At 37.3% G+C, this 11,149-nt stretch overlaps 1 protein-coding gene across 1 annotated transcript; it reads left to right on the plus strand.

The window, feature by feature from the left end:
* Positions 1–5,302: 5,302 nt before the first annotated feature.
* LOC132276068 (protein DETOXIFICATION 48-like) lies at positions 5,303–7,439 on the plus strand. The gene is made up of 2 exons (XM_059777321.1): positions 5,303–5,626; positions 5,802–7,439. The coding sequence occupies exons 1-2, from the start codon at positions 5,495–5,497 to the stop codon at positions 7,314–7,316; spliced, it is 1,647 nt and encodes a 548-aa protein (XP_059633304.1). The 5' UTR covers positions 5,303–5,494; the 3' UTR covers positions 7,317–7,439.
* The last annotated feature ends 3,710 nt before the right edge of the window (positions 7,440–11,149 follow it).

Genomic DNA, 11,149 nt, shown 5'->3' on the forward strand with positions numbered 1-11,149 from the left:
GACCGCATCGAAGTAAGATTTCCAATGGTACCAATTTCAACTTCAGATTCTTTTCCTATCTCAAGATATCCTCTTTTTAGTGAGAGGGTATCGGATTTGGTTCGAACCGGGATAGGGTTCTTTTGAGATTTCTCTTCCTTTGGCCTTGGGACTTCATGTGAAGTTACCATAGGTTGTTTTTGAATGTTTTTGATCTCATTTGACTTGTTGGAAGTCAAATTCCTTCCACTTAAGGTAAAATGACCATTTTACCCTTGGTCCTTCCTTCGGTAGGGTTTTCATACCCTTGTCTTTGTTTTGCTTCCGCACTTTGTTCCTTCGGATTCCGTGACCTCATAGAAGGTTATCAAAGGGTCTTAGAGATGTGTTATGCCTTGGGAGATCACTGTCTTGTTTCTTACTTCTGCATCTGGATCCGTTAATAGGTCAATATTCGGTTCATCACTGCAGTACCGAGTTGAATCAAAACCCGAGTTGTTACAGTTTTTTTTTTTTACATATATATAATTGTAGTGTAGAAAAAGAAAAAGGAAAATTTTATTTTAAAAGGTGGTAGGACCCACTACTAGCATATATGTGTCGCTTAGAGACACATTTGGTCTCGTTCTTCCTCTCTCTCCCGTAGCTCACTCTCACCCCTCTCATTCTCCATTTTTTTTCTTTTTCTTTTTACAAGATTTCAATCCTAGATTTCTCCCTCAATTTTTGGAGTTTTTAAGTGTCGTTTGCAGCAAATTAGAGATCATGGCGAGATCTTTGATTTGATCGAAATAAAGGTGGTTTTGGTGCACCCTAAGAATTTCAAATTCTAGGGTTTGGATTTGGCAAATTGGGGTTTTTTGCAATTCTTGAGGTAGGGGTTTCTAATCCACAATTTTCTTTGACTTTTGTGAGTTTTCTTATAAAAGTTGTTAAGTTGTTTACTAAATTATGAGTATTATTTGTGGTTATGGACATTCTATTTATAATGAGCATGACAAGGTCTATATTGTCTTGAAAATGATAGAAATTACTTGTATTGGTTATTGATTTTAATTATATGCACTTGAATGTTTGAACGTCTAGTACTATGTTGTCAAAATTGTTAAATGAGAGTTTCTTAATTTAATTTTCCCAAAAGTATGTAAATGAGATATAGATGAATTGTATGGAATTGTGTAATAGCATGCTTATGTGAAATGGATTATGCTTTGTATGTTTGGTATGCTAAAACAATGTTACAGGGAAGCATGAATTACTTATTTTAGAGATTTAATTTGCAAAACATGTGTGAAATTCTATGATTGAATTCATGATTAGGAGCATGAAACATTTATACATCCATTGGGAAAGGAAAAATGCGATTTTGAAAGCAAATAAAATGATTTTGGAAAATTGTTTTTGAAAAGTGTTGCGAAAACCTGGACGCCTAGGACGCGCTTAGTGGTCCGTGGTATTAGTGTGATCTAGAGGGAGTTAGAGAGAGACTTTAGTGTGGTTGAGCTACCCATACGACGCCATGGAGGTGCCATGTGGTCGGGGAAGACTAGCCAACCCCTCCCTAGTGACGCCTTAGAAGTGCCTGGAGTTAGATTACACTAACGGTTTGGAAGTTGAAACGAAAATGTTTCGGAAACGGGGAGCGACATAAGCATGGCATTACACTTCATTGGCATACATGGTGTATTTGTGACTTGGTTGACATTTGTGTTTAAATTGGATGTTGTGGTTATGGTTTACATCCCCGGTATAGTATGATCCCGTTCTCTTATTTTCTATTCTATACGTAGATTCACAGAGTCATAAGAGGTGTGTCTTAGACACTTCCTACTGAGCTTATGTTCACCCCTTTATTATTAACATTTTTCAGGACATGGAAGAGAAGTGGCGGACGACGCTCCTCTACAGGGTTCGATGGATTAGTAGCCCGTTTTTGGCATACTTTGTAGCTATGATCTCATTTTATTACTATTATTTATTTCTTTATTTATTTATATTTATTATTATTATTATTATTATTATTATTATCTTATAAATCCTGGGATGACACATATATTATTTATTGACATAGGAAAGGATCGTAGTGCCCTTAGTTGATCTCATGTTAGGGTAAGGATCGGTTAGCGATTCAAACCCTCGGGTTCAAATCGTTACAGTATTGGTAAAAAAAATATAAAAACTCTCTTTTCCTTCCTTCCAACTGAAAAAAAAAAAAAAAAAAAAAAAAAAAAGGGTCACCCATTTATCATTTTTACTATCTATTCTATTCAACTAAACAAAAAATGGGGAGATACCTTCCCTTCCTTTATTAATGCCTAGTTACATTTCTCTCTTTCATCCATTTTTTCATCTTTCCAACCAAACGAAGCATAAGAGCTGAAATCAAATAGACCTTAAACAAGATTTTAGTTTATGAGTTTTCAATATATTTATTTATTTATTATTATTTGTTTCCTCAACCCTACTCTAAAGTATTGTTTTAGGTTACTTCTCAATTGATACTACTTTGTTGTATAGTGCATTAATGTGTTTTTATGTGATAATTTTTTTTAATTTTTTCATGTTAAAGTCTTTTATTGTTCATTAATTTAGTAACAAATTGTCAATAAGATTTAAAATTCATGTGTAAATCATTATTGTAATAAATCATTTTTAAAAATAATTTGGGAAAAGTATACAATACCCTTGGGGTGTATTTGGAACCTTGAAATTGGAGAAAATTTTGTTTTTTTAGCTGTTTTTTTCAAATTTCACAAATTTCTGTTCTAATACTCCAATTCTATGGAACCGAATACACCCTTGAAGTATTATATAGTCTCTCATGTTCAGGATTGTGAACTTATAAAGTACTATTACATAGTTCAGTACTACATTTTTTCGGTCAATAACAGCCCAACACACAAATAAATGTGCTAATTTTATTTAACTTTTTACTTATATGTTGGATTGTGATTGATCGAGACCTTTTTATTCCGGGCCATGTGGTAATTTTTCATAATTTAAAGAGAAACATAAAAGTAAGTTGCCAAAGGAGTGATCAAAGGAGATTGTTACATGATCCAATGAATGTGTAAGTGGAGAAAAGCTTAATTGCGTCTATCTATGAGTGACAGGACACAAATAACGAAAGTATTAAAAGTTCAGATCTTTCTCGTCTAAGTGGGTGTTGGGACAGAGAACACTTCTCTCATAATTGAACTTTTAGCTTTCAAATTACAACCTGTACCGCTGGGTTCTGTCCCATTCCACCCATTATTGGGACGAGTTAGGTCTTAATCAGGATAAGGACAAATTTTGGGAGGAGAGTCCCATCTTCACTGGTTAAAACTTAAAAGCATATATCATTGATAAGTACTCATTTTCTTTTTCCATATATTTAAAAAAAAAAAAAAATTAACAAATTTATGGTACATTGTTAAACTATTTGTACATACTTTTTATGTTGTTTTTAGGATTATGTTTAGAAATTTCTAAAAATGTGCACGGCAGGGCACCCCAAACCCGGAATAAGGTGAGATGAGTTTGAAAAGTTTTTTCTTCAATACATGGTTTTTGTGAGAAAGGGACACCCTTGTCTTTACTATCCCTAAAGCCACCATCATTGTGCCTAAGACTGGAATTCAACTCCTAGCAACAATAACTTTTGTTTGGTTGGGGAAGGAGACGAGAAGCCTACAAAGTGAAGCCATGTGCGAGGAAACCCCATACTACTTGAGGGAGAATGCAACAAATCATCATTTTTGCTTTTATTTTTTTTTTATTCAGATAACATATGTCCGGACATTTGTCCTGATTAATTCACTGTGTAAAGTCTTCCTATACGAATCGAATCGATTTTGAATGATGTTCGTGGACGTAACTACTAAAGAATTATTATCGATACCTGATATCGAATGAGATATTAGGGTTCAAGTCTTTTCTAACTTAATCAATTATTTAAAGTTATAGAAATGAAATCGACCGAAAAATATAAAATTTCAATGTGTCAAATCTTGTAATATTTTAAATAAAAAAAATTATATATATATATACAAAAAAAAATACAAAACTTCAATGTGTCAAATCTTGTGATCTTTTAACCAACAATCCCATTACGTTGGTGCATTTAGTTATGGAGGGAAAAGGGATTAACCTAACAAAAACCCACACCAGAGGCCCACCAAAAACCGACCATATAATATTTGATTAGACTGTTATTAATGGGGTTTATGTACTCTAAACAAATCTCATTATGGACAACAAATATTCTTAGCCATCACTTTTTCCACTTAAATTTAAAACACTGTACCAGAAGTTGGTTCTCTTGCAATATTTTTACCATGACGCACCATACCCAATTTTTCTTTCTTAACCCCTTCATTCTGACCAAATAAGTTAGATCATTTTCATATATATATATATATAGATACACACACATGTGTGTGTGTGAGAGAGAGAGAGAGGGGTGGGGGGGCCAAAAACAGATGGGGCCTAAAACAGATTTTTACACGAAGCTTGTCACCTCTCAAATTTGGCAACTGGGTAAGGGGATGTTTGGCTAAATTCAAATCGGTTGCAGACAACAGAAGTCATGCTCCTACTGAGGATCATCACATGGGCGTTGTGAGAAGAATAGATCATGCATGGTTGCCCTAGAACTTGCCAACATTTCCATGGCCACAGTTAATGCCTTTGTCAAAGATTCATATATATATATATATATATATATATATATATATATTATATGCCAATATGCCCCCGTCATTTCACTTAGGGAATTATATTTCGAAATTGCTTGTCAATCCCATTCCACTTGCCAATCCAAACATCACTTTCTTTATTCTTCTTCTTCCCCTGTAGCAAAAAAATTAAAACCTAAAAGCAATGGTTTAAAACATTATCCTCTTTACTGTGACACACTTAAGCAAAAAGGTCCATTAAATTAGAGCAAACCCACCATTAGCAACATGCCATTAAGGACATACACACCATTATCAACTATACCAAGATTATGGACGGTTAAAAAAAATACATATACCCGCCAACCAATTTTACATAACTCCACCCGTGTAACGATGATACTTAATAACGTAGTGTTGTATTGTACCAGACGACTATAATATTCTTTAGCATTGCAGGACGTTTAGATACATGCACCCGAATATACGTACATCAATCTTGTCATGTGTTTAAATAAGGTTTATCAAATATAATATACACACATATATATGTATACTGTGTGTGATTATTATTATTATTTTGTAAACTAGCAGCCGCTTTTGGATACATTCTCAATTGATAAATTGATTGACACGTTTATAGTAGGTCCCTATCCCTTTCCCTTGTGTATGTGTGTATATATATCCACCAGCATATCTATCCAACCCCCCAAGTAACCCCATTCGAATTAAGAGCTCTCAAAGAAAGGAAAAGAAAAAAAAACAGAGAAAAGAAAGAAAAAAAACCAAACATACAAACAGGGAGTTCATTTTTGTTAGTATTATTGCGGTTTCTTAGTTCTGTAACAAAGACAGCTATGTGTAACCCCAAACCATCCTCTCCATCCTCATTTGTCCCTACTAAGAAAACCCATTTCTTAAACCCCAAACACACAGTGGATCTTCTTCACAATGATGACGAACTCCACAGATGGCCAACTCCTTCGGAGGTAACATTCCAAACCATTTTCATAACCACATGAACAACAATACTTGTCATTTACTAATATAATATATACACACACACACACACACACACACATATGTATGTATATAGTCATGAAATGTATGATATTTTTCAACAAACACTCATGTCCTTGCATGTTCTTGCTTTTGCATTTTTAGGCCATGGAAGAGATCAAAGCCATAGGGAGGATCTCGGGTCCAACAGCTATCACAGGTCTACTACTGTATTCGAGAGCCATGATCTCCATGCTTTTTCTAGGGTATCTCGGCGAGCTTGAGCTTGCCGGAGGTTCTCTCTCCATCGGCTTCGCCAACATCACCGGCTACTCTGTCATCTCCGGCCTGGCCATGGGCATGGAGCCCATTTGTGGACAAGCTTACGGAGCGAAACAATGGAAGCTTCTTGGCCTAACTCTACAAAGGACAGTGCTTCTACTCCTCTCCACTTCAATCCCCATCTCATTCATGTGGCTCAACATGAAGACAATCCTCTTGTGGTGTGGCCAAGACCAAGAAATCTCATCTATGGCGCATACTTTCATCGTTTTCGCCATCCCGGACCTCTTCTTTCTCTCCCTACTCCACCCTCTTCGCATCTATCTCAGGACACAGAGCATCACATTACCGTTAACCTACTGTTCAGCAATCTCGGTTCTCCTTCACATACCACTCAATTTCCTCCTGGTGGTCTATTTCAAGATGGGTATTGCAGGGGTGGCCATAGCCATGGTTTGGACTAATCTCAATCTCTTCCTTTTGCTCTGCTCGTTCGTCTACTTCTCCGGCGTGTATAAGGACTCGTGGGTTGCTCCGAGCACGGACTGCCTCCGGGGGTGGTCGTCGCTGCTCGCCCTGGCCGTGCCGACGTGCATCTCGGTCTGCCTAGAGTGGTGGTGGTATGAGTTCATGATAATGCTGTGCGGACTACTAGTCAATCCCAGGGCAACCATTGCTTCAATGGGGATTCTCATCCAGACCACCTCACTAGTCTATGTCTTCCCATCCTCCCTCAGCCTCGGCGTGTCGACCAGAGTGGGCAACGAGCTGGGCGCCAACCGCCCCGCGAAGGCCCGCATTTCGATGATCGTGTCGCTCGCCTGCGCCGTGGCGTTGGGCCTGGCCGCCATGCTGTTCACCACCCTGATGAGGCACAGGTGGGGGAGGTTTTTCACCACGGATGCCGAGATCCTGGAGCTCACCGCGGTGGCATTGCCGATAGCCGGACTGTGCGAGCTCGGGAACTGCCCGCAGACCACCGGGTGCGGGGTGCTGAGAGGCAGCGCGAGGCCTACAATCGGAGCAAACATCAATTTGGGGTCGTTCTACTTGGTGGGCATGCCGGTGGCGTTCGTGATGGGGTTCGTGGCGAAAATGGGGTTTGCAGGGCTTTGGGTAGGCTTGCTTGCAGCACAGGCCTCGTGTGCCTTGCTCATGCTCTATGTCCTCTTCACAACAGATTGGATGGCTCAAGTGGAGAGAGGAAGAGAGCTTACACAGTCCTCTTCCACTACAACAACAACAACTACAACAATTTCATTACCCATATCATCAAAATCAGAGCCTACTAAGAAAATGGCAAATCTAGAAGAGATTTTGAGCGGTAATGATGATGAGTTAGTGAAGTTTGAAACAGATCCTCTCATATCAAAAACACACACATTGTGCAGTAATTAGAAGAAGAGAGTACTACCCCCCATTTTTTTCCACTAACTCTTAGATGAGTTGGTGTGAAAATTGTTCACTACTAGAGTTTCACCATCATTTATATCACTGTAGAAAACAGCTTTTCTTTTTTAACTTTTCCTTTGTTTTCTGTTACTTCTTTTCTTTTTGAGAAGTCTAACAACATAATTGACTGTAGAATAGAATAAAATGGAAATACAACATATTCTACTACTTCTCCATGCTGGTCATTGAGAGAGATAGAGAGATGATAAAGTGTGTCAAATAGAGGAGAGAGAGAGAGAGAGAGAGAGGAAGGGGAAGCATCTGCCTCTTTCTTTGTTGTTCCCTTTCCATACCAGGCTATTGACTGCCTAAAAAGGAAAATTAGCATAATGCTTTTACCAGCTTTCCCAAATACACCCACCATTCACACATTACTTTTTCATTTCTTTTGCTTCATCAATGTGAATTCTAAATTCTCCCACTCTTCTTTTTCAAGAGCAGTCAGATAAATGTTTAGACTTTTTCTAGGAAAAAGTAGCGTTAAAAAAATAAATAAATAAACATGATGAAAGTTAGATCCAACATATCATAATTCTTTTTTCATTGGGATTCACACCCTTTTATTATTTAAAATGTAAATCTTTGTTGTAGGTATTGTGAGTTGAGTTTGTGTCTCAATGGTGGTCTGCACCTTCAATCTAGGGTCTGAAAGTTGGGCTAAACAACCATGCAAAGCTGCAAATATTTTCCTATGCATTCACACGTAAACACTCACACACTAGGATAAAATTATTACTTTGAAAAGGGTAACTCTACGACAAAGGTGCCAAGGGTAAATCTACGATAGTGGGAGTTCGCAGTGGGAGCACACTCGTTATTAAAAAGGAGCTAATATGATTTGAAAAACAAAAAACAATTTAGGAAAAAAAAAATTGATAAAAACAATGTCATGTTGTGAATGTACAAGCAAATCTTTTAACAAGAAAACAAATTTGTACCCCAGAGAGAGAAAAAACAAGAGAGAGAGAGAGAGGGGGGTATTAATTTGTGAAAAGCAAATCAGTAACAAAGACAATGGTGATAATTAGTAGTAGTAGTAGAGGAAGTATCAGTTGAAAGAGGGGTTGGAAGGGTATGGGGGGCCCCTGTTTCAAACTGAAGAAACAAAATCCAGCTATTATTACCTCTGTCTACTTCTCACATGACAAAAATAGGAGCAGTACTGCCTCTGCACACCAGTTCCCAGTCCCCCCACCCCCCACCTCACCATCTCTGCCCTTCAACTGGCTCTACTCAAACTAGCACAAACTAACACAAACCCTACCCTCATGATTCATGAACAAAATTGACATTAAAACAGAAAATGAAAAGAATATATATATATCTCTCTCTCTCTCTCTCTCACACACACACACACACACAAACAAACAGATGAACCATCTCATTTTGAGGGGGATACACCTAAGGCCATCATATGTTCTTTAAAATTATTATTATTATTTTTTCTTTTTCTTAATTTTAATTTTCTGCTAGTGCTTTAAACCACCCTTTCATCTCACCACTCCCTTATCTCTCTTTTACCCCCAATTTATTATCTCTCTCCCATCACCATCTAGCTATCCTAGTATTACACCCCAAAACCCCCTTCTCACTTGTGGCAACAAATTATTTCTGAAACTTGTGGTATTGTAAGACTTTCACATCAACAATTCAATTTCATATTATTACATCTAACTACAATCATATAATATGGTCACTAGGATATATATATTATCCTCTCTATTTACCCAAGTCCCACTACATAGTCCTGCAAAATGATAACATTATTTTTCCAACCATCATCATCATCATCAAACGAAACAATAAATGGAATACAATAATACAGTACACATAGAACAGCTACATGATAGAGGCGGGACAATTGAAATCTTAAACACACTTAGAATACTTTCTTGTCCTCCAATCATTAAATAAGGTGGACCTCGTTCTAGACCCATACCACCCAACAGTTGACAAACGCCGTGTGGAACACGAAACATTTAGCAGCAGCATTCTTCCCCCAAAAGTTTGGGTGAGATGAAATTCAAACAAGTTCAAATTAAAGGGTGGAAAGAATTTCAAGCAATGCCTACTACTAGTGGTAAAATGGTTTTTTTTAATTTTTTTTTTTTTTTTTTTCTGGTCTGTGTATCTTTTTCAAGATAAGACACTAAAAATCACCCTCCACTCAACCAAATCGAAAGTTAAAAACAGAAAAGTTGTGTACTACTAGCCAAAAGACTTTTCACAAAATCACTCTCAGATTGCAAATCACAAACTAAGAAGATTAACGCAGATTTTTTTATTCTCCTAAGTGGCATATAACACATTGGGAGTACTATATAGTACAAAGAGGCAGATGGACATTTAAGTGATGATGAACTTTTTAAACAAATGTGACATACTTGTCCTCCCCACATTGGAAGTGATGTCCCTCAATTTGGATAAATGGGGTACCCCCTGAAGCTCCCGTGCAAAAAGACAAACTCACTCCTTCCAAAATTACAGTGTACTCTTTCTCCATCAAAGACCTGCATCCTAAACGGTAACTTTGTCCCACCATAAAGAATATAAAGGGTAGTTTTGTTTTACAGCAAAACCCCCAAGCTTTGTAGGGTACCCTAATAATAATATTATCTGGATATCAAGTTCCACAGGCTCCAACAGGCAAAGTTCAAATTTATGTGCATCAATTTTACCCATTATTATTTAAATAATTATTAAATTTGGGGGTAAATCTGTACCCACATATCAAATTCATTCTAGTCTCTATTGTGTGTGTACATGTATATTCCACCAACATGGAATGTATTTTACCCCCATACAAATGCTCTCCTTTGTGAAAAACCACACTGAAAAAATTGTATTGTTTTCTGAAGGAATATGCTCAATCTTGTTGCTGTTATGGGATATATCTATTGTAACCATCACTTTCTAGCACATCATTGTAAACTCGGAATCGAATAATTTCAGGCCACGTGTTCCATTGGAGCCGGTAGATTAAGCGACAACGCGTCTCTTATCACTAAACTCAGTATTCCACCAATAGCATCATTCAATGTGCCAAAAAAGGGGAAAATATATATATATATATATAGAAATAGAAATAGAAATAGAAATACAACACACTAAACTAACATTAAAGTGAACCATTGGTGGGTGGAAGTGGTAGGGTTGGTTCACCACAAAAATTCAACAAAAAGTGAGGAATACTAAAAAAATAGTAATAGAAAAAGCTTAGCCCAATTCTATATCAAGTGTTGATGTAATATTTTAAGGCTTTAGTTAGAGACCATACCTAAAAACTAGCAATGACTTTTGTGCCAATATCCTATTAATGTCTTAAAAGACACCACCACCACCTCCTCTTCATGAAAGAAGAAACAAGTGCCCTTTATCCTTCTCTTAACCTAAACAAACAAAATGTAAACAACAGAGCAAAATACACTCTTTAGTGAGTCGATGAAAGTGCTTTACTAAAACAAAGTGTTTTGCGACCTCCTCTTCTAGGCAAAGAAAACATGTGTCAAACCCAACAACACACGCTTTATTATTTCACCCCCCATTTGCCGAAAGGCATGATTTACTAGACTAAAAGCCTAAAATAATGGACGACTTGGAGGTTCCCTCTCGTGGCCCAGCAATGGTGCTGCTGCTGCTGCTACCACCTTGCAAAATCTAAAAGTGCCTCAATCTACAGCCTAGACCTATTGCATTGCACGTTCAAATGCGTCTCCCTAGCCATTGCCTTGTTGATACACCTCCTCGTTGGGGTCACGATAATACGATCGGACGGACTA

Source organism: Cornus florida, unplaced genomic scaffold, assembly GCF_030987335.1.
Source record: "Cornus florida cultivar Cherokee Brave unplaced genomic scaffold, ASM3098733v1 CherokeeBrave_3.0.0_Hap2_Chr10, whole genome shotgun sequence".
Taxonomy (NCBI): domain Eukaryota; kingdom Viridiplantae; phylum Streptophyta; class Magnoliopsida; order Cornales; family Cornaceae; genus Cornus; species Cornus florida.

Excerpts from the sequence above, each read along its gene's own strand:
- LOC132276068 (XM_059777321.1), top strand. The coding sequence starts at position 5,495 with ATGTGTAACCCCAAACCATCCTCTCCATCCTCATTTGTCCCTACTAAG. Across the intron at positions 5,627-5,801 it reads GATGGCCAACTCCTTCGGAG|GCCATGGAAGAGATCAAAGC; the intron begins GTAACATTCCAA and ends TTGCATTTTTAG.